Here is a 24,621-nt window from a genome sequence, read left to right as displayed (position 1 = left end):
TATGTTGTGCCACATAGAAGGATTTTCTCACCAGCATGTACACACCGTGATCAAAATTCAATTCCCAAGTCCCTTACCACTGGGTGTACTCTTAGGGTTCTGTTATCAGTGTTGTAATTTGCAGGAGTTTTTTGTATTGAGTTTTAGGACATGGCTCTGGTATCAGTTACTTGTCTGTGTCAGGCCCTTCTGGAGGATATCTACATATATGGGGAATTCAATGACTCTAGTCATTTTCAAAAATGTCCACCAGTTTTAGTAGGCATGACCTGCCCTTGTTGAAACCAAATTCAGATGGGTCCAGTGTTTGTATATTTCCTCTTTGTTTATCAGGTCCATGAAAATTCTTTCCATGGTCTTGCATATAAAACTAGTGATACTTATTGGTTTGAAGTTCCCTGGGTCTGCTGATGGCCCCCTTTATGTAGAGGGATGACTGTTGCAGCCCTCCATTCCTGAGGAACGAAGCTTGTTCGGAGGCTGAGGTTGAATAACAATTCTAATGGTCCTAACAGGCCATGTTTCAAGCTAGTTAGGAGGCATCCTGGGATACTATTAGGGCCCATTGATGCAATATTTTTAGCTTTGGAAAATGCAGTGAGGACCTGTTCTTTAGTGATAGTTGAAGAAATGGTAGAGGGTGTTTCCTGGGGATAACTTGGGGGGGGGGGGTAACTGGGGAGGGGGTGAAATTAGAGCTAAATGTATCAGTCAGCAAATTGCTATGTTTTGTGGTTCATTATAGGTAGTTCCATTTGCTGATAGTTCAGCACACTGTTGGGCACTCTCCTTAAGGTTGTCTGCATCATTGAAAAATGGCTTTTGGTTATCCTTAGCCTAGGAGGCTATTTTTACCTCAAAGTTGCCTCTGGTGGACTTGATTAGTCCCCTGAGTTGCTTATTGAGACTGATGAGGGATTTTATGCCTATTTTTTTCTCTGTATAACCTATTTATACCGAGCCCCACCGGGGAGGGGAGCTCTCTTTGGAGTCTGTCCTAAGTTTATTTCAGTGCTGTTTCTATGCAAGAACACTTAAATATAATGCCCTTTCCAGGTAAAATTTTTTTTTCCGGAAAAGTTACAGAAACGTACAGGGGACTGACCTGCACTTTCTTTTAGACAAGAGGGAACTTTTCACACAAATAACATTAACTGTCAGTATCCCACCTAGTCATGATGACCTTTTTAGCATTAAGCATGGACTAGGAGAGCAAAATGATCTGTTCATAATGTTGTATTTTTAATATGAAGTATGGATTTTTTATAACTGAGGTTCTTACTTTTCTTAGTTAGTTGTCAAGTGTTTCAGATGAGTTTATTCAAACTGGAGATGTATGCATGATTTGTCGAAGGATGTCCTGAATGACAATATAAGAAGGGATCACACTATTCTGTCTCAGAGTTCATTTAATTGAACTGCTGTGGTTGTTCTTCATTTGTTTTATTTTTATGTTTTATAAACTTGTGGATGTTTACTGGATCTGGATTGTATGGTATATGATTACACATCTCTTGGTTGAATGCCATTATTATTGAATTACAAATCATTGCAAAAATTCATGGAAAACAAATAAAATATACTAACATCACAGTTACCTGCCCCCCTGCACCACTTTAATCATGTTGCTAACCCTAAGCATGCCTCTACACTCCTGCAACTAAGCATATGTGTGTACATTACATTACTAAAAACGTTTCCCTAACAGTATCACTAATCAAGACAAAAGAACACAGAAAATTCAAACCACCAAACAGTCGAAATGCTAAATCTATCCCTTTATGTAACCCACCTAACATAATCGTGCATATTTTCATAACCACTGCCTTTTCAAACATTCATTTTCCTGCAGACTCCTACATATCTATGCTATATAAACCTTGAATTCAACCAAATGTTACTCGCACACAATGTGCATATACACAGTTGTACTGTTGCTCATTGTTGCAACTTTTGCCAAATAAGTTGTAAACCAAATGAATGGCAATCATCTCTATACATATATACAGAGGTATGTCACTTATTAGTGAAAACATACAAAGTCGACTGACAAAATATCAACCGCATATGGGCAAAAACACAGAAGTCGACAAGTCACTACACTTGCGCCAAGAAACAATCTTGGCATATGCAATTTTTTTCTCTTGAAAAAACAAAATATAACATTGCTTTTATGCAGAGGGCAAACCCCACTGCATCCCTCTGGATTCCCTACTAATTATATACACTAACTCTACAATTGCACAAACACAAGATAAAGGCAAATTTCCCAACCCCTGAATTTATGTGATCTTAAATGCCAGTTGATCAACTGCCTAGTCTACTCTATGCAGATAACTAGACAGCTGTCAGCCTTAGACACACTTGATATATTCACTACCACCTGTGTGTGTGTGTGTGTCTGTGTGTGCATGCGAGTGTGTGTGTGTGCGCGCGTGTGTGTGCGTGTGTGCGTGTGTGTCTGTGTGTGCGTGTCTCGATATATTCACTAGTACCCATAACAGTATTAGTGTCCTTCTTGGCATTCATATTCATATTGTTTGGAATGAATAAGGCTGTGATTGTTTTGTTTTTGTTTTGTTTCCTTTGATATTGCTAACAGAAATGCATGGCTGATATTTTTGTGGGTACCCTTTCACATTAGTCACAGTAAGTGCATAAGGAAACACATTAGAAAGTAAACATGCGATTTGTTAAATATGCAACATATAGAATACAATGTTGATACTTTTAAGGAAGATTACAAAAAGTGAATCCAAAATGTTCTATGTAATGTAACAGGTTTCATTCATGACTAGAAAATTCTGCACCCATGGACAAGACAAGGTGACAGTTAGATGGGAGTTGCTCTGCATGGCATTATTTGGACACAGATTGGTAGTACAGTGTGAATAAATAAAAATGTGAACATGTGCTACATGAGGAGTATTTCTAAATATGAGAACTATAAGACTGGGGTCATAAATTGGAAAATTGCTGATAAAATTTTAGATGAAACCATTAAATCTGAAGTAGTTTACTTCATTTGATTTTCAACCTGTGGGTCCTCGGATCCATATCGGGTCCAACACGGCTGCATTTTCTAGCTACGGCTCCTAGCTCCATGCTCTTCCCCCTACCCATAATGCCCCTGTCTCCTCTTCAGATCTCATTTGCCACCTGAAAGTAAGCAACATGGTTAGAGTTCCAGTGTTCTGATAGTGTAAATTTGGTAAAAAGTTTTGGCTTTCTGACTATTATCTCTTAACATTTCCAATACTTCACGGGTTCTTCATAGTTTGTGTTTTTCTTGTAGGCTTTTCCTTTTTCCTCCCCTCTTCTCTTTCCTAGAGTGTGTGTCCATGTGTGTCTATATTTTGATCCAGTTTAGGCATGGTGGATGCCCTAAAACCTGGATTCAAAAGATCCCCAGAGTGTGGCCATAAGCTTTCTCTGGCAGATGGCCACATTCTGTGTGTGGTTTGTTTGGGGGTGGCTCACCTCCAATCCCCCTGTCCTATTTGTGCTGGGTATAACCCCAGAGCACTTGGACAGGAATTGTCAAGAGCCTATTGCCCTCCACTGCTGGGATGGACATCCCACCTTCTCCACCCAAGAAAGTAGCTGCTGCTGCTTCTTTTTCCCCTTCCTCAGCCTCTGGGACTCACCGTCCTGGCAAGAGGTTCGGGGAAGGTGATAAGGTGAAGAAAGACCGGTCTCGTAAGTGCTCCCCGACTGCTTGTTGGAGGCCGGCCCCCCACCAAAGACTAAGCCTGTTTCCAGGCCTGCTTCCCCTCAACTCAGATCCCCAAGGTTCTCCCCTGAGCCTGAGGTCCTAATCAGCCAGTTGCCCCATAGGTCTTCTCCTCACCGGCTATCCCGGCCCACTTCGGCAGCATCCTCCCACTCCACCCGGAGCCTTTCTGAAGTGGAGATTGACAAGATGATGTGGAGATTTATCTGCACTAAAATCCAGATGTGGGTCTTACCAGGGCCTTCTCCCACCGGAGCGGGCACCTTCCAACCAGTTTTTATACCTATTACTCCTTCTCCAATCTGACCCATAGTTTCAGAGCTGTTGGATCTGAGAACAGTCAGAGTCAAGGGGTCAGCGCCAATGGTACCTTGTACCTCCACTCCAGCCAGTGCCCTGAGTGTGTCGAATCTGACTAGATTTGATCCAAAATCTCTGAGCTGTAGCCTCAAGGTTAGATCTGAGGGGGTGCTCTCTGCTCCGAGTTTGTCAGAGAGGAGCATCCGCCTTGGTGTCTTGGCTCCTAGTGGCTTGGCTCCAACTCCCTGGTCAGATCAGAGGGGAGCGGTCTCCGCTAGTTCAGCCCAGGAGGTCCATTCTCCCTCTGCATTCAACATGGTGGAGAGGGTTCTCGCAGGGTTGAGGCCTCTGACTATTTCATCTTCGGAGTCCGTCCAGTCCCCCCTGGCCTTGAGTGCAGGTCTGACCATCTTGCCCTCTCAGGGTCAGTCCATAGCTGTAATGCCTCAGGATGTTCCAGCCTTGGAACAACCCTCTTGTGAGATCTCCCCAGAGAGTCCCCCTGAGGAGCTCCCCCGCAAGCATATGTGCAAAAGGAGGCACTTGGACTCTCCTCCAGAGTCCCTCACAGAGGACACGGACTTGGATGAAGGGGAAGGTTCCCCAAAATCACCCCCGAGGATGTCTCCTTTGGAGACATCATGGAGATCCTCTGCAAAAGGGGGCCGGGTGGTCTGCCCCAAAACCAACCTCTGACAAGTCTGTGTTTCTGGAGGCATTCGGCTTGGGCCCGTCTACTTCTTGGGTGTCCCATCCTTCTAATCCACTCATGGATCTGATAACATCTAGGGCATGGAAGGAGCTGGACACTGTACAGCCAACACCCAAATGCCTGGACAAGGTCTTAAGCCCCCCTGTAGACAAAGTACACTGGCACAAGGGGTCCCCTGTAGATAGTATGCTGGTGGCGGCAGCAGCCACCAAGAAGGAACTCGCTCAGGAGAGTTCCACGGTCCACCCACCTGACCGAGAGTCGAGGACACTGGACCATTTTGAAAAACAAGTCTATGCTTCAGCGACCTTCTGTGTGAGGGCACTGAACTACATGGCACATGTTATTTGACTCCAGAGAGATCTGGTCAAGGAAGTCATGGAGTTGACCCTGGGGTCCATGTTGGCAGAGGAGAGGAAGACGTTCGATGCACCACCACCCCAAAATCTGTAGCTGACACGTCCATGCGTTTGCTCTCACATGCCATGGAGGGAGCCGCATGGGCAGCGGGGTCAGGCATTGCCATCCAGCGCCATGCCTGGCACCACTTGTCAGTTCTTAGAGCCATTCAAGGCATCCTTTAACAACACCCCTTAAGATGGCTCTTCCCTCTTAGGGAAGACAGTCAGAGACTTTAGTCCAGAGCGAGAAGGATGGGAAGACACTGTCTGCCATAGGAGTCTGCTTCTCACTGCTTCAAAGGTCCTTTTCCAGGAGGCCAGAAGAAGATGTAGTTCCGCAAATCTCAGGCATTTTCCCAGGATGCTCCGGACTCGCCTTCCCCCAGAGGCAGAGGGGGATACAATAGATGCCACCCCAGAGGCAGAAGGGGTCCTAGGAATTTCAAGTCCTGAGAAACTTTCTCGGATAAACCCGGAAAGCAAACCTGAGGAGTTGCCTGGCTGTCCATCTCTGGAGGCAGTTGGGGGTCTTCTGTCGCTCCATCCACTAGAATGGGAGTCCATCACTACATATCAGTGGGTGCTGTGAGTCATATCCAGAGGATATTTTGTTCCCTTCAAGGATTTACCCCTTCCAACAAAACCCTCCCAGACATTCCACCCATGCAGTGGGAGGAAGCAGCAGTACAGGTACAATCACTGTTGAGAAAAATGAGTCCTCCAACCGGTCCCCCCAGACCAGTCCAGATCCGGGGTGTGCTCCAGGTTCTTTTTAGTACCAAAAAAAATGGGGGACCTCAGACCAAATTTGGATCTGTCCCAGTTGAGCCTGTCAGTAACCAAGACAAAATTCTGGATGGTCATGATTCAATTTAGTCTGCCTTATCTGCAGGACAAGGACTGGATGTGCTCGACAGACCTCCATGATGCATACTATCACATCAAAATGCACAGGCACTCACAAAGGTTACTTTGCTTCTGGCTGGGAGCCAGTCATTACCAATTTTGAACCCTCCCCTTTGGTCTCACCGTAGCCCCCTGGTTGTTTACCAAAGTAATGGCAGTAGTAGTGGCTCATCTGAGGCTTCAGGGCAGTCCGGTCTTTCCGTACCTGGACAATTGGCTCTTTACCGCCCTCTCAGAGCATCTACTATGTCAAGCCAGGGACTCCTTCCTTCAGTTAGCCAACAAGTTGGGCATTACTATCAATATGAACAAGTTGGCTCTTCACCTGATTCAGATTCATTGGGGAATGGCTGGACACAATACAATCGAAGGTGCTGCTCACCTCAGACAGGGTACGCAGCTTGAGGATACATGTATTACATATTTTACAAACCCATTCACCCACAGCTGAAACAGTGTTAAGAGTTTTAGGTTCTATGGTGGCCACAATAAATCTTCTGCTCATGGCACGCCATCACATGAGGATACTGCAGTGGACTCTAGTGGTCCAGTGGTCTGTGTTAGACCTCTCCTTGTCCTTTCCAGTGAAAATCTCAAAAGCATGCAAGGGCTTCCTTTGGTGGTGGATTCAGTCCCCAGATCTCCACAAGCGACGTCCCTTTCAACCTCCTTTACCCCAAACCACAGTGGACATGGATGCCTCCCTACTTGGGTGGGAGGCATTGCTCAGGAAGGACAGTCCAAGGCATGTGGTCCCCTCATGAGACCTATCTGCACATCAGTGTTCCAGAGATGAGAGCAGTTCTTCTTGCGTTGAAGGCCCTCCATGCTCATCTTCCTCTGGGAACGATTGCAGTTCAGACAGACAATATGTCAGTGGTCTGGTATATCAACAAACATGGGGGAACCAGATCTTATCCCTTATGTCAAGAGGCCATGAGAGTGTGGGAATGGGTGATCTCCACCGGCCATTTTCTGGTGGTAACGCACATCCCAGGACGGTCCAACATCTTGGTGGACAGGCTCAGTAGATCTGTTCTGATACCTTAAGAGTGGTCTCTGAAACCTTCAGCAGCGGAACAGATCTTCCTAGAGTGGGGTCATCCTTGCTGTGATATCTTTGCATCTCCTTCCAATGTGAAATGCAGCAAGTTTTTCACTCTGATCCCCCTCCAGGGGAAGCCCCCAGAGATGCTTTGATTCATGCTTGGCCTACCGAGTTCCTTTATGCATATCCTCCTCTTCCCCTCATGTCGAAGTTTATGCAGAAAGCCGGAAGGCTGGGGAGCACTGTGATCCTCATTGCCCCATTCTGGCCTCAACAGGTTTGGTTCTCCTTACTCCGGTTTCACCTAGTTGTTCCACCATGGTTCTTGGATCCGGTCCCGGATCTGCTTTCACATCCCTCAGGGACGTCTCACCCAGATCTGAACAGTCTGAAGCTCACTGCTAGGCTGCTCTGGTTCCCATGATTTTTAGGACTCCCGGTCTGTCATCTCTGGTTAAAGCCATTCTGGTGGCGGCTCATAAGTTGTCCGCCAGAAAAGTTTATTGCAGTAAATGGAAACATTTTTCTATTTGGGTCATTCAGAGGTCTTTGGATCCTTTCACTGCACCACTTTCAGTGGTTTTAGATTTTTTTCATTAAGGTGCTAGTTCCTCAATGGTGAAAGTCCAACTACCCACCATTTCTAATTTTCATGCTGGGTTGGATATGTCTTCATTGGCTTCTTTGAAACTTTGTAAAACCTTTCTCAAAGGTGCCTTTCTTCTCAGACCTCTGGTTAAGGATCCCATTCCTCCATGGGACCTCACTTTGTTGTTGTAGGTGTTGATTCCCCCTCCTTTTGAGCTTGCGGCATCTATGGTTGTACAGTTTTTGATCTGGAAAACTGCCTTCTTGGTTGCCATTACATTTGCTAGAAGGGTGTCGGAGCTTCAAGCTCTTTCTATCAAAGTCCCCTACATGATCTTTCACAAGGACAGATTGTCGCTATACACTAATCCGTCCTTTCTTCCTAAGGTAGCCTCGGAGGCTAATATTAATCAGATTATTAATTTACCAGTATTTTTTCTGAACTATCAGAATAAAGGAGAATACAAATTACATTTACTGGATGTACACAGGCAGTTGAGGTTTTATTTGCACAGGACTAAACCCTTCCGCAAGTCTGATCAGCTTTTTGTGTCTTATGCCAAGCCCTTTTTAGGCAAACCTGTCTCAAAAGTGACTATTGCTCACTGGATCTCTCAATGCATTGGCCGGGCTTACTCAGACAGCGGTTTGTTTCTTCCAGGAAAAGTGAAGGCTCATTCAAACCGATCTATGGCTATGTCTGTGGCCTTTTGGTCTAGGGTCTCTTCGGATGATACTTGTTCAGCTGCTACTTGGGCCTCATCTCACACTCTATTTCTCATTATAAACTGGATTTGGTCTCTAGGAGTGGAGCATCCTTTGGCTTTGCGGTGCTCTGGAATAGCCTTCCATGTGGGCCTCCCAAGAGTTAGGCAGCTGGGGACTCTGTCCCACAGGTTGAAGACCAAATGAAGTAAACTGCTTCAGATAAAAGAAGTTATGTACTCAACATAACGTTCCATCTGACTAGTTCTACTTCATTTGTCTTCAACCATTCCCTCTCCTTTCCCCTAGCCTTATCCTTTGGGATAGTATATGTCCCTTGTACTGGACAGTTTCTGCTGGGATCTTTGGTTATGCCAGGGCTAAGGTTATCTTATGTTTTTCTGTTGAAGGATAAGGTGTTGTGTGTTTGGGTAATTGTTATCTGTTGGGCAGCAAACTCGATCTGAAGGGAGACAGGGGCAATATGGGTAGGGGAGGAGTATGGAGCTCAGTGCCATACCTAGAAAATGCAGCTGTGTCAGATCCAATATGAATCCGAGGATCCACAGGTTGAAGGCAAATGAAGTAGAACTACTCAGATAGAACGGTATGGTGAGTACATAACTTCTTTTTTAATGATATGACAATGGAGGGGGTAGATATTGAAAGGATGCATATGAAGAGCATGAGTTAATATAAATGATGATATAAATATTTTCATAATACAACTATTTGATTGTTATAGATGTATGTATTCCTCCACAGTCTTGTTGCATATCATATTGTATGGGGCTCAATTGCCCATTGTATGATATGAATGCATACAGAGGGGGTGTAGAAATTATTACTAACAGATTTGGAGGGAGATAGATACATTAAATAATTAACAAAACACTCCCACGAGCAGGTACCAGCGTAGCCCAGCGTACAAAGTGTAGTCACAGTAATATCAGTTAAAACTCACTCTGGAACAAAAAAATTGGCAGCATTCATAAAAGCTTCAGTGGCTGGTTTAAATCCTTTAATTGAACAAGGCGACAAAGCAAAATAAAATACGTCCAACTTTGAACAAACGCTTTCGCCTGGTTGTACCAGGCATTCTCAAGTTGATTATACAAAAAAATGTCATGCCTTTTATATTTTAAAAACTTAGTCATGTGCACTAGTTAACACTGCTAATTGAAGTAATTAGTTCAAACTTCTACTATCAAGGGAACCATAACTTAATGAAGAAATACAACTGTGTATTAATTTGTTTAAAAGTGCGAACGTGCATCATACAACCATGCATTCATGATCTATCTTAAAAAACAACTGTTCTGCAAGTATTAATGAAATTATATATTAAAAAATAATAACACTGTTATTAGAAAACACATTTATAAAAATGCATCAATTAAAACATTCTAAATGTAAAATTTTGTATGATGTTGCAGGGACCCAAAACATTTCCTAACTATTACAAGAACTACTCACTTAAAAATTGCCTAAAAGTGTAAAATACACTTAGAGAACCGAGAATTGATTTGGCAGATAAAGCTAAATGCAACTCAGCCCCCGGGTTTGAATGACACCATAAGCCTTACTAGTGTGTTAAGGATGAATAGAGACAAACTACATTAACAATATTCACAAATGAGATTTTACCTACGACATGTTCATGTCCCATTATATAGATTTTTATTCTCTTAACTAGCTTTGCAGTTTAGGTCAATTTCTTTTGTATTTTTTTACTCTTGCTTGTTTGCTACATTAAATAATTAAATATTAAAAGTCTCAGTATAAAATGGTTGTGTACAGGCAGTTATTAAAATGTTAGAAGAATGAAGAAAGACTGGTGATTAAGCATTATGGAGTTAACTGATGAAGGTTAGGGCATTCATGTTCACTAGTACAGTAATAAAGTGCAATATTACTTATGGTACTTAAATGACGTGTAATGGTCAGGCTGAATGGAAGCAAATCAACACTTTTAATATTGGTCCTGTCTGAGAGGTACTGTAAGGATTATGAAAACAAAGATGGTATAGCAGAGATAAATAGTGGGTGATAATGGATTAAGGGGATGCTTGATATTTGTACTTCTTTATTCCAGACATACTGAGTTCTTTGTACCTTAGACAATGACGAAGGCTTACATGATGTTTAATGCATAATTAAAATGCCATAAGCCTGATATGTAGAAAGAAATTATTAATTATTGAATAACTAGAGGAGTTAGCTAACCATGTAGAAGGAAAACAGGATGGAAATTAGATATGGTAGCAGGAAGTGGGTACATTTATATGTGTTCATATCTGTCTATGCATAGACTAAACTTCTTGCTTTTAGTACTGGATTAACAATAAAAACATTTAATCTAAACAAAATATTGACTGCTAATTCCAGTTGCCAGTTAATTTCCTTAACATCCAGTTTCAATTCTGTATCGCACCCTTTTTCATCACTGACCACTTTTTCTAAAAAAAGACACTTTGTGTCTAGCATACTTTTTTGAGTACATCTGTACAATGCATGATACTGTTCCTTATTTATTGAATATAAAAAATATAAACAATTCTACCTCCTTTACAACCTCTACTAATTTCATATTTGCATAATTTACACCCTGCTCAATCTCCTGAAACACTCTCTCCTATTTTCAACTTTACCTATTCACACAAACTACTCACAACTCATAACTACTTATTACTATGGCCCTAACACACAAAACTATTTTCACAAACATACTACTGTTAACTACCACAATAGCCTCTCATATTATACCTTACTCACTCACCTTCTTTGAAAATCTTTCTCTACCTGAACAAAGCTATAGATTCCAACAAACCTTTACATCTTCTTTCATCTACTCCCTTAACCATAGTAACATAACCTGTACCCCTAAATATATACTACCAAAATATCATAGAGCAACCCATGTTACTTACTTCACTTCCAAAAAGAATGTTAATAATTTCTACAAAATCCATAAATTTCTACTATATCCCCAGCAACACCCCCTCCTAGACGATGACATTCATCCAAACCCTGGGCCCAATACTGACTTTACCTATAACCTTAACAATTTAACATTGCCTGTGAATTCTACATTAACTAAACCACCTAACTCCCTCCTGATAGCTCACCTTAACATTAGAAGTATTAACAATAAAATTTCCCACTTGCATTCACTCCTGGATGTGCACTCATTTGATATTCTATGTCTTACAGAAACGTGGCTAAAACCATTTACTCTAGACCAGGAAATTAGCCCTCCTGGCTATAACATCCTTAGATGTGACCATAAAACCAAAAAGGTGGAGGTATTGCCATTCTCTATAAATCTAATCTCCAAATTTCCCCCTTTAATGTGCTTCCATCATTAGACACCAAATCTTAAATCCTGACTATCAAACTCCAAATCAATAACTCCAAATCTATCTATCTAATTTGTATGTATCTCCCCCCTGGTAACAATACCAATACTCTTGAAAACTTACTTGGTTACCTCTCTACCCAATTACCCCAGGAGACCATCATACTGGGTGACTTTAACATCGACTGGTCCACCTGCAGTTCTCCTAAACCTACTAATCACATAAATCTCTCTGGATTCTCAAAATTAATAACCACTCCTTCTAGAATCCACAAACCTAGCAGTAAGGAAACTACTCTTGACTGGATCCTTACTAACAGCCACCCTAAAACATATACTCCAGGAACCCTTCCTGATGATATCAGCAACCATATGCTTACCTACATTATTAGACAAAAAGTCCATATCCCAAATAACCTTAATCTCAAAACCTCCCGCTCAAAAAATTCTTTAATGCAGACAGCTTCCTAAATGAACTGCAAGCATGTGACTGGTCACCACTGACCCATGTTGAACTTGATGAGGCTGTGACCTACTTTAACACTAACTTTCTTCAAATCCTAGATTACCATGCACCTTATCGCTCTACTAGAATAAGAACCAAATCTGCCCCATGGCTCACAAAACAAACTAGGCAAAAGATGCTCCTCAGAAATAAAATCTGGGCTAAATGGAGAGCCACCAAATGTCCATCAGATCACCTCCACTTTAAACAGTTAAGAAATGCCACCAAGAATGATATTCTTAGAGACAAAAAATACTTTTACCTTCATCTCCAACAAACTAGCCAACAAACTCCACAAAATTTTGGTCAGGGATAAACAAACTTCTTCAGCCAGGTCACTCTACTACTCCGGCCCCAGCAGGTTTCAGTCATAATAACTCCAACCAGATCCCTGAAGCCTTTAATAACTACTTTACAGAAGTCATTCAAACCCTAGCCAAATCTTTACCACCTTTTACTGCTTCCCCACTAAATACCTCCAAGACTTCATCTCCTACCTTTCAAATACAGCCTGTACCTACATCTCTCATCTGTAAGCTACTTCAAAAACTGAAACCTTGCATACCTTCTGCTGAACGTCTCCCATCTGAATACCTACAAATTGCCGCAAAAGCCATAGACTATCCCATCTCTATCCTTATTAACAGAACTATCTCAGAAGGCAAAATCCCTACCATATGAAAAGTATCCCACATCATCCCTCTACATAAAGGTGGACCTTCTATTGAGCTTTCTAACTTTCAACCTATTGCCTTACTCTCCCCATTAGCTAAGATAATGGAAAAATGTATTCACAAACAATTACTTAACCACCTACTACAATATAACCTACTAGCAAACTGACAACATGTCTTCAGACCATTCCGTAGCACAATGACTGCCCTACTATCCTTCACCGACTCTATAAGTAACAATCGTAACAACAACTCTTTTTCCTCTGCACTACTTATTGACCTGTCAAAAGCCTTTGATATGGTTAACCATAACTTACTTCTAGACAAACTAAATGCCCTTTCTCTCAACCCTCAAGCTATACAATGGTTTAGGTCGTATCTGGAAAATAGATAGCAAGCAGTACTTTGGGATAACAATCTGTCTACATTACTTCCAGTAAATATTGGGGTACCCCAAGGTTCTATCTTTGGTCCCCTTCTTTTTTCCTTATTTATTAATGATCTACACATGAACATACCTCAAGCCACCTGCATTCAATATGCAGATGACTCCACCTTAATCTGTTCAGCTAAGAATATAGCCTCTCTCCAGTCCCTCACCCAAACTGTTTTTCATAATGTTGAAAACTGGTTCATGCAACACTACCTCCTCCTAAACCCCCCAAAAAAACAAAACTACTGCTATTTACTCCAACTCTTAAATCACCTAATCCATTCTTCTCTATAACCTCTAACAATGCTACCAACATAACTCCAGATACTACAACCCGCCTACTAGGTGTAACAATTGATAATCGTCTCAACTATGATGACCACATCAACTCCACCATAAAAGCAGTTAACAAGAAACTTGGTACCCTCTATAGAATTAAACCCTTCCTTACCCCTTCTGCCAGGAAAACTATTGCCCAGACCCACCTCATTTCTACCCTTTTCTATGCCTCTGCTATATATACTAACCTATCTAAAAACAACCTCTCCAAACTTTCCACCTGTTATAATAGCATAGCTAGATTCATCACATGCTCCCCCTTTAAAACTCACCACTGCCTCAACCTCAAACAACTTGGATGGCTAGAACTGCAGAACCATATACTCTGTCAACAATTACTTATCACTCAAAACATCCTATACCACCCCAACAACACGCATATCCTCACTAATCTGATTACACCATATAAAAATCTAGCTACACTATGCTCTGCTAATAAGCTCCTTGTCTCCTCGACTAAATCTAACAACAAAGCTGATGACTCACTTTTCTCAAACACAGCAGGTTAAAACTGGAATCAGCTTCCTTCTGAAATATCAACCCTTGCTTCTACTTTTCTATTTAAAAAACATCTTAAAGAACATCTTATAACTCATTGGCTTTGTCCATGTGCTAACCCAGACTGATATATTTTTCCCCTTCCTGCTCTTACCCCTTTCCCTACTCCTCTAACCTATGCCTCCAAATCTAGTTACTACTCTTTTATTCTTAGTAAGAGAATAAAATATAAGGGCTTTTCTCTCTTAATTGGGTCTTGCTCATACCTACTATTGTGTTTAGTATAATTTTTAGTATAACTTTTATAGTTTACAATTTTATTATTATAATTTTTCTTTTGACCAATGCTGCCTCTGTATTGTGATTTTTCATGTCTTTTTATATTGTTAACTTTGTCACTGTTCATGCTTGGAGCTTTTCTCCCCGGGCCTCTACTGAAAATGGACATATATCCAGTTAGACTAGCCTGGTCAACAAATGTAAAATAAATGAATAAAATAAATAAATAAATGCACTGTACTAATTCCCATTTTGCTTTTCCAAGATAAAATACTGAAAATACATCACATGTTGCCATATACACTACATTATTAGTACTACAAATAAATTTTTCCTATCCACCATATGTCTAACCTGCAGTTGGATACTCAAAATAGTACCTTTTTCATCTACAGTTAAATTATAAAAGCTGGATTTACAGGATGCACAGGTAGATCACTAGAAACATCAATTCACATTGTAAAGTTTAAATTAATCTGTCTTTTATACAACTTTAACGTTTTGTAGTTCTATGTTGGCACACTGACTAGGCAAATAAATAAAACCATTTTATAATAGTTGTTTCTCATTCTTAGTTGAATGGGTTATAGAAGCAGAAAACAAGCACCTCCAACTCTCCGAATAATAACTTTTAAATACACAAAACCGGAACACAAACAGTGAACTGTATGATGAAACTTTTAATTCTGGTACCTCGGCCTTCGCCTTCTCCTGGAATACATTTTACAACATCAAACAACACCCCTTTTATATCACATCCAATTAAGTATTAATTCACCCTATTAAAACAATTTATCAGTTGACTCAACCATGCTGCTTCATTGTGAAGTTTCCAACTTCATTCATATAACAATTTCTGACTTCATTATACATAATGCCAATTACATTGCATAAAATGTTGTAAATATTGAACATTTAGAAATTTTACTAACTTTTGTATATTACCTTATTCAATTAGTAGAGTGTGACTTATTTTAAATGAATAACATCATTTTTTAAAACATTATAATACTTACTATTAATACATGTTATATATGAACATTATTGAATTCATATGCAAAAAAATGATCTAGGCAAATTTTTTTAAAATATTCGTTTTAGATTTCCATATTCATGCCATTTGGAAACAATGTTCTATAATTGAGAATGAACCTGGATTCCATTTCTAATAATTTATCACGAAAACCTACCTCATTACCACAAATACTAGGTTTCCCCAACACACAAAATATAAATCCCTCGGGAACCCCCTTGTGTTGCTCACAAAAATGTTTGGCCACAGGACTTTCTATTCTTTTATGTTTTATATCTCCTAAATGTTCAAGAATTCTAAGCTTGACCCTTCTAGTTGTTTGGCCTATATACCACCTCTGTTCCACACAACCACATCCTATGATATATACCACCCCCGTGGAATTACAATCATAGTATTCTGAGGCCCTGTATGTTACATTATTAATTTTCGTGCCATCCAGGCTCTTAATCCTTAATTGTCTCATAAAAGGCTTTTAAACTTAAAGGCTGACTTCTTCAGTACTTGGAACAGCGTTTCCACATTAATCACTGAATCACCCTCACTCACAGTATCTGAAGCAAAATGATAACTAGGTTTGGACAAAACCAAATTATGTTCACAACTTTCTCAACCAGTGTCAGTGCTTAAAAAAGTGATTCCCAAATTTGGTAGACTGTGAATTCTGATGGCACCAATAAACAGAGCTCCAAAGGATATCCAGTTGTTTGGCATTACAAAACAATCCGACCAAGACCAACTCAATAGACACTTGTGCTTCCAATAAAATAATAATACAAATGGAGTCTTTCAAATACTTTATGAATTAACTCTTCTTTTATTGAAAAGCTCACAATTGTAAGTATTTTTTCCTACAATCTCGCCCAAACAGATAAATAACCACAGGTAAAAGACCAAACAGCCAGTTACATACATTTCAAAACCAGCACTTCTTCATTACTACTTAAGTGAAAACAAAGTATTTTAGTTTCCTTGTTTTTACAGACAAAGCACTGGTTGCTAATTCCAGCTGCCAGTTCACTTCCTTAATATCCAATGTCAATTTCATCACTGGCGAATGTTTCTAAAGCAAAACATTTCTGTCCGGACCTTTTCAGAGTAGGTCTGTACAATGCTTCATATTGTTCTTTCTCTTTATTGACTGTAAACAATCTTGCATGTTTTGTACTAGCTTCCTACTTGTTTTTCCATTATAAAAAGCTGAACAAGCATTACATGATGATAGACAAACAACACTATTAATACTACAAATAAATATATCATGCCCACCTTATATCCAACCAAAAGTTGAATGCTCAAAATTGGGACCATTGCTAATACACATTTTGCATGTCCCACATCTAAAGCTTCTTTCACTTTTTGTTGTCTATATCATAATGCATCTGGTCTAACCAGAGAGCCTAGGAAGTAGATTTCAACATATGGTGTCCTTTGGTAACAGGACAGGCTCTGAATTGCCTTACAGCTATACAGGGTATGCAGGGTATGCAATATGGTGGAAGTGAAGCTTCAATTAAGGTTATTTGTTCTTAAGAGGTATAACTAAAGTCCATGAGTTGGGAATTGGTGAACAACAGACTAGGCAAAAGTTTTGTTTTTGCTACTACAGATTTTTTTAGGTGAGGGCTGTCTCTTGTGGCAGCCCAGCACCTATCTAAGACCCTAGCTCCAGAACATCCATCCTTGCATTTGAGCATCAGTACCACCTGCTGGCTCATGTGTTGTCAGCTCCACTATACTGGCATGCAGGTCATAGGGGAATGGAGCAAACCTGAGAGCCAACACTGGTGCACACAATGGTTTGTGGTTCTTATGTTTCTGAACATTTGCCAGCTGCATGCTGGTATCCTTCATAATACAATGGGTTGTGAGGATGTGTAGCTACTGGAAGCGGCACCCTAGGACCAGAGGCTGGGCCCAGAGGAATTAGGAATTCTCCCCAACCCAGCTCCAGCTGTTCTATTTAGTTTTGGCCTCCATCAGAGTCAGTGGTAGTGGTACACAGTCTACATTGTTTTTGTTTAGTGTGATTAAGCCATGACCACAGACTTGATGATCTGAGTGCAATTACAAGCAAGTACAATTTGTGGCACAGGCATGGAAAATGAGTCTGATCATTCTGGGGGAAGGTAGCATGCTAATGAGGCAGACAGCTCCTCAAGCCCTGGTGCAGGCAAAAGATTGAAGCAATCACTGAGCTGAAAAGAGCAAGATGACTGAGAAAGCACGGCTGTTCTAGGGACAGGAGACATGTCTTCAAAGGCCACGTCTCACTGTCAGTCCGGCTTTACACAGGTAATGTCAGCATGCAGGAAGCTAGGAAGATGGAAAAGACTAGGGTGTACAGAGGATGACTTTGTAGTTACCAACTCCAATCCTTCAAGGACACCATTCTCCATTCCTTCTACTCTGCTAGTGATCTTGTCTGGGGAACAGTAGTGGACCAAACCAATACCCACCTCTGAGTAAGTACCAAGGTTAGGGGTTAGAGCAATCAGAACCATGCCTGGCAGATGATAGTGACACTGCTATATCACCCAAGAATAAACTAGTGGTTTTATGCCACCCACATGCCAAACCCCCTTATGCTGCCCATGGGATGGGTGAGCAGTCGTATGTCATGTAATTACTTCTCTGGCCCCTGCCAACAGATGCCTAGAACATGCACAATCTTGGGTTGTCTGGTTTATAATGTTTATCACACTATGTCACAGACATGGCCAGACTAGGCAAAAGTTAAGGCCAATTTGATACAAGTTATCAGAGAGGAAGGGAATACCACACTGCATAACGAGATAGTAAAGTTTAAACGATGTGAAAACATTCATCTAAAGATAGCATATTCAAATATGACTAGACTGAAGAATAAAATAAGGACAACACCAAACCAGCACTAATAATCCAAAAAGCAGGGCAAAAGAAGGCTACCACACTCCAAAATGCTTTAATTCCATGTAGTACAGCTAAAAACTGCTTCAGACAAATGCAGTACAAAAAAGCAACACAGCAGTTGAAATGATCCAAAAAGATAAGCGCTTTCATTCCACTGACATATAAAAAGGAACTTCGTCAGATAAATGAACAAACTGCCATTAGGCTTCTTAAATATTCTTAAACCAATCACAGATAAAATTCAGAACACACCCTTATTGCATGAAATAGCCTGACAAAGCCAAGCATAGTAAAAGGAACACCCCCCTTTTCTTTTCATTCATAAAAGGAATGTAACAATGTTATACACAATAGTAACATTCTAAGGCTAAAATTCAGCTAAAGAGAAAAAAGATACATTATATCTATTTAAAGCTCTTAATTTAAGCAGACATTTTATATTCTCTGCTTCATTTAAAGCTGGCCAAAATCGTGCATTTAAATGAAGCTGCCAAAGCAATTCTGCTTTCTCAAGTAAAAGGGGCCAGGCACCTCCACGTTCTGACATAATTAATGTTTGTAAAACAACAAATTTGAAAACATGCCCATAACTAGCAATAATATGTCTTGCTAAAGCATTTGTTACTTTCCCTAGACGAATGTCACTAAGGTGCTCACTCATTCTGTTTTTTAATTTCCATTCAGATTTCTCTACATAGAAACATGAACAATGGGAACAAATAGCACAATATACTATGTTACAATTAGGTCTACCCTTTATGCTCACCTTATATTTATTGATAAGTATTTCACTAGTTTCAAGAATATAGTGACAAAATACACATGGACCACATTTATGCATACGACCTATTTTACAAGTAGGCACAATGTGACTGAAGAATAATACAGACAGATGTTGTTATAATCTGTACTTCAGTAAGCATACGAGTATAAAGCGGGGAACCTGGTAATAGGTGACTGTTAGAGATGTACCTTGTACTAGGTGACTGTTAGTGGGGTGCCTGGTACTGGGTGACTGGTGTTAGCGGGGTGCCTGGTACTAGGTGACTGGTGTTAGAGGGGTGCCTGGTACTAGGTGACTGGTGTTAGTGGGGTGCCTGGTACTAGGTGACTGGTGTTAGTGAGGTGCCTGGAACTAGCTGACTAGTGTTAGCAAATCACCATAATACATGCATGGTTATCTGCATCTGAGTCTGGCTTCACAATGACAGTTTACCGATTGTCAAGTGTTAACATTGCTGTTAAAGATGTGCTGAGTAGATTAAAGATTTCATGATTATGTGAAATGATCAGAATCAAATGGGAAGCAATAAGGTTGTGTTTAAAAAGTAAAAAGGCATAACAGGCAAGTACGGGTAACGGGAATAAAATAATATAATAAAAAGGTAAACATGCATAAAAAAATGGACTTGAAACTTGAAACCAGAGAATTATTCTGGCAACTGCATTTTAATGCCTTATATAGACCTGGTTTAAATGAACACTGCTCTATTTCATGTTTGTTGAAATTAGAAGGTAGAGAATGCTAGTATGTTTGATTTTTTTTTTTAGGGGATACATACTTGCAATTTTGAAATTTCATGAATGGTTCTTTAAAACAGTTTTATGCATCTTTACCTTTATATTGTATTTAATTTATGGAACAAGGTGGGTTTTTAAAAAAAATTTTTACGAAGTGCATACACCTCAGACACACATTGTGGTAAAAAATCAAACAGCAAGCAGGTTAAATACACGTGAAGATGAATTGAAAAAAAATAATTAGATAATATGGCTAATGATGCTGAAAATAGAGGCTATAATAATTTAATAAGCAAAATTAGAGCATTAGTGTTGCATGAGCGTGAAGTTGTAGGTAAACCATATATGAATCAGAGTGACGTGGTACCCACTAGTAATAGCAGAAAGGACAAATCCCATTTTAATTATGCTAGATACAGTGCGAAGTATAATAGACATACTAGAGGTGTACAATAAATTATACAAAACAAATGGGCTGGATTGCAATCTAATTTAGATATTAGAGGCATTGTAGGAAAGAATCCAAGATATATCTATAAAATAGAAAGAAATGTAAAGCAGTTTTTATGTTACAAAGTAATGCAGTATAATAGTAAGGCCAAGGCTGTTGAGAACAGAGGTACACATCCCTGTTATAACTGGATATTTTGCAATGGTATTAATACAGAGCATTTATTCCAATATCCGAGCAAAAAGAAAATGTTCGACTTTAATGTATAAGCTACTTATCTGACAGAAATGTTGTATGCTACTTATTTTACAGAAAATGTTGCATACCTTGCAAATTGTATAGCATGTGATAATTTTTATATAGTAAAGACAAATCAGAAATCAAAAGAACGCATTTGTTCTCATTTGTCAGATATATGGAGAGGTAGTGAAATGAATGCTCTGTTTAAACATATACAGAATATGGGAAGTAATCATAAATTTAAATTTTGTGTCCTTCAAATAGTTTATCCAGGGATATGTGGGGAAGATATTGTTACAAGAACATAAATGGGTGAGTATAGATGGCTAAACTACTTTAGAACAGATGTTAATCCTGGCCTTAACTGTCAAAACAGTATCAAACCTATAATTAAGAATAAGCATGAATTGTATATAAGGTTACCCAGGCTGTGTATGTATGCTGTACTGTACTGTATACTTTATAGTTTCTAGTTGGGTATATATTATACTAGGAGTCTATGTATTGTATATTGCACTTAAAATGCTTTTAAGTTTTAGTAGTGTTTTATCGTGTGATTTAATTTTAGTTTTTAATAGTTGGTTGATAGTATAAAATGTGATTTCTATAGAGTTTCTTTATGCATTGAAAAAGAGCTTTGCTCAAAAGCTTTGCTGCTTATAATTGTCTGTTGCTGTTAAATTATTGATGGATGACGGTTTGTTCATTTCACAAAACCGAATTTGACCTAGGTTTCGTCTTTATTTAGACTTCTTCAGAACATTTTGTTCTGAAGAAGTCTAAATAAAGATGAAACCTAGGTCAAATTCGTTTTTGTGGTGGTTTCAGTCCTCCAGTACCCATTGTTGGTTCCATTTTCTTTCGTTTGGTTTTTGGTTTGTGTTTGGTTTGTTCATTTCCACAAGGGCCACTGTGTTAATGACAGATTTGATTTTTTTCTCAATGACTGAATAACTTAACTCAGGAAGTTTAGAGTTTTTTAATGGGTTCTTGTAAGAGTTGATTAGATACCTGTAAGTCCAGTGCAGATGTTTCCACTGATACTGTTCTCTGATTTGTATGAACTGGACACAGCACAATTGAGCACTGCTTTGTAAACGATGATAAAAGCTGCTAAGAACTTTTGTAGGCAATGGCAAACACAAACTGGTTTAAATGTAATTCTCTACAATAATTATACAATTAATAAATGTAATCCTTACATGAGTGTATTTAGGTAAGCTCTATCCCTAAGTCTGCTACTATATGTATTACCGCCCTGCATATACACATGTACATTCCAACAAATTCAGGCAGGTGGAAGAAGAACTGTTTCACATAAATTAGCATATGAAGGTAACTCCTGAGAATGTATTGTGTAGCTGTATATGCACACACCGATGTACTGTCACTAAGGGGCCATTTCCACATAACCCAGTTGTCCATGACTAGTTGAAGTAGCCTTGCTCTCTCATGAAGTGCTGCTACCTTTAAGGAGTTTGTTGCTTTAAGGAAACGGTGATCCTTTCATTCCTAATACATGTGCAGTTGTTGCTCTACCTTTCACAAATGATCAGTTCAATAAACTTTTGTAAACCCACATAAAAGTCACAGTCTGAATCCTCATATTTTAATACTGCCAGTTGCAGTTCTACCTGAACAATTTCCAAATGGCACATTTAGGGTATCTGTTATATTAGACCAACACAATGTCAGTATCCATGAGCTGTCAGCTTTCTGACAGTGCTGTTTATATATTGTTTCCCCATATCAATTCACCATAAGTAAGCTCTGGATAAAAGCAGATAGGAAGCCCCTGCAGGACTTGAGGTTAAAACTCTAATCAGATGCTATTTGGTGGTGATGGGCATGTTTATGGTACTTCATTATAAACACATACAACAGTTCTCATGTCTGCAAAGTTCAAATCAGCATATCATATTCTATAATCCAGCAAACTGTATTGCATAAAGAGAGATATAAAGCATACGTGACATCTGTGCACATGGGAGCAGATCTTTAATAAACTCAACATGAGTTATGCATCCTACATCTAATTAAGACATCTAAAGAGCTTACATGTTGCTCACAAAGCGTGTCTCTTTCAAATAAGCAGTAGGAATAATTTTAGATAACATCTAAGAGGTACCTTTTTAAAGAGTAGTTTAGATCAGCATAACCTGAAAAACTGAGAATCGCTTCACTGAATTTGTAAATCCATCAGTCAGGTGTGTAGGGCTTTCCATATGAAATCTTTGTTTTATTTATCTATCTATGTATCTATCTATCAATCTAATCTATCTATCTAATCTATCTAACTAATCTAGCTAGCTATCTAATCCATCTAATCTAACCATCTAATCTCTCTATCTTTTGTTGACTGGGTTAGTCCCACTAGGCTAGTGGTCTCTTTGCAGAGAGACCAGCAGTGTTATTCCTACAACTAGAGGAAATTTTGGACAGGGCATCCGGGAGCTTACCCTACTCTCTCTTGATGGCCGAGCTGGGATCTTTTTCAACCACATGAGTTTACCACTAACTCATACAGATGGGATCTCGATTAACATCTCATCTGAAGGACAACACACAAAGGAGTACAGCACCCCTTAATAATCACCAGGAGTGGGAATAAAACCTACAGACTTCTGATAATCCAGCACCAAACAATAGTGCACCACTTGTGCTACTGACACTACTGCATGATCTGAAGCATCTGTTTTATTTTCTCCAAAGTGCATCAAATTCTCAGTCAATTAAATGAGCAGAAACCGTTAAAGGAAGTACTCCAACACTATACAAAGATGTGAGGAGCTTTCCATGAGAGAAAAATATGTGAAGCAACAGCGCAGCAGAACCGCAAGTTTCTTTCATGGATCAGTGAATAACATTCATTGAGAGTATGCTATGGAAGGTACTTAAATATTGTTCGATACATAGAGTGAAATTCTAAAACAATGAAACCTCAGGTCATCAGTAGACCAACAATACACAACACAACAGTTAAAACATTTCAGACTGGGGGCTTCACCCCTCACACCCCCAATGTGGGGGGGCTGTGCCTCCCACACCCCTCCTAACTAAATATACCAACTCCGAGATTGCACTACAGTGGGGTAAAGGGCAATGTCACTGCTCAGGCCAAGAGATTTTTTTCCCCTAGGAAAAAAATTGCTGACCTGAGCTTTTGCTGTTTTTGAATTTCGCTCTGTGTCGTTGAAACAGCATTCGCTGTAATGGCCATTTTGACAATATAATATAGACCCATATAACCATGCTGCATCCATGTTTCTCCAATACATTAGTGATAAATTCTGAGTTAAAAAAATGAGCACATATCAAATTAGATACATTTTAGTTCAGGATTTCTCCATATAATACAAGCTAACAATGTTCTTTCTTCTGAATTTTTATAATACATACAAAAAGAAAAATTGCAGCAGATTATCATGCCACTGTATTTCCTGTTAAAAATATTCTACACATTTAGTTATGTGGCATTTTTAATATGTTATCTCTGTTTAACAGATATCAATATAAATAAGATTATGTATTCTGAAGATTACCTGTGAATGCCTCTTCAATCTTATTTTGTGATTGCTGAAATTCCTCTGAATCCAAAGCACCCCAGCCTATAGGTTCTGAATCAATGGAAACCTGTGTTTTCATGAGCAGAAGGTTGCTTTTGAAGCCTTCCTCATTCCTGAGCTTGACAGCATTACCTTGGTTTCTAAAGGAGTGCATTGATGATGGTACCTCCGTCAACCAGCTATCTCCATGCACAGATATAAAAAGTGGATTGATAAAACAAAGGGCTCCATTTTCTGTAGTCACCTGAATGGAGCACATCTGTTGACTTCCAAGGCCCACTGTGTCTGGCTTTTGCTCAGTTGATGCAGTAGTCTCTCTAGTTGTGTGGCAAAAATATTCTTGCTTTCGATTAAAAGATGAAGTCCAAAATTCTAAAAATACAACAAAAAGGAAACAATAATACCATTTCATTTTCAGCAGTTACAAATCTCATTAATA

The 24,621-nt window shown here is 39.5% G+C and overlaps 1 protein-coding gene across 2 annotated transcripts in view; it reads right to left on the bottom strand.

Annotated features, from left to right (window-relative positions):
* LOC122810865 (ras and Rab interactor 3-like) overlaps positions 1-24,621 on the bottom strand; it is a 1,223,645-nt gene that overhangs the window by 215,244 nt on the left and 983,780 nt on the right. For both annotated transcript variants that reach the window (XM_044082437.1, XM_044082487.1), the window contains one exon: positions 24,159-24,554. In XM_044082437.1, the coding sequence (XP_043938372.1) occupies positions 24,159-24,554 (396 nt within the window). The remainder of the gene's footprint in view (positions 1-24,158; positions 24,555-24,621) is intronic.

Source organism: Protopterus annectens, chromosome 1.part0 (genome assembly GCF_019279795.1).
Source record: "Protopterus annectens isolate FY-2018-M chromosome 1.part0, PAN1.0, whole genome shotgun sequence".
NCBI classification, from domain to species: Eukaryota; Metazoa; Chordata; order Ceratodontiformes; family Protopteridae; genus Protopterus; species Protopterus annectens.
Note: the sequence above shows the minus strand (reverse complement) of the source record. Positions and strands in the feature narration are given on the sequence as shown.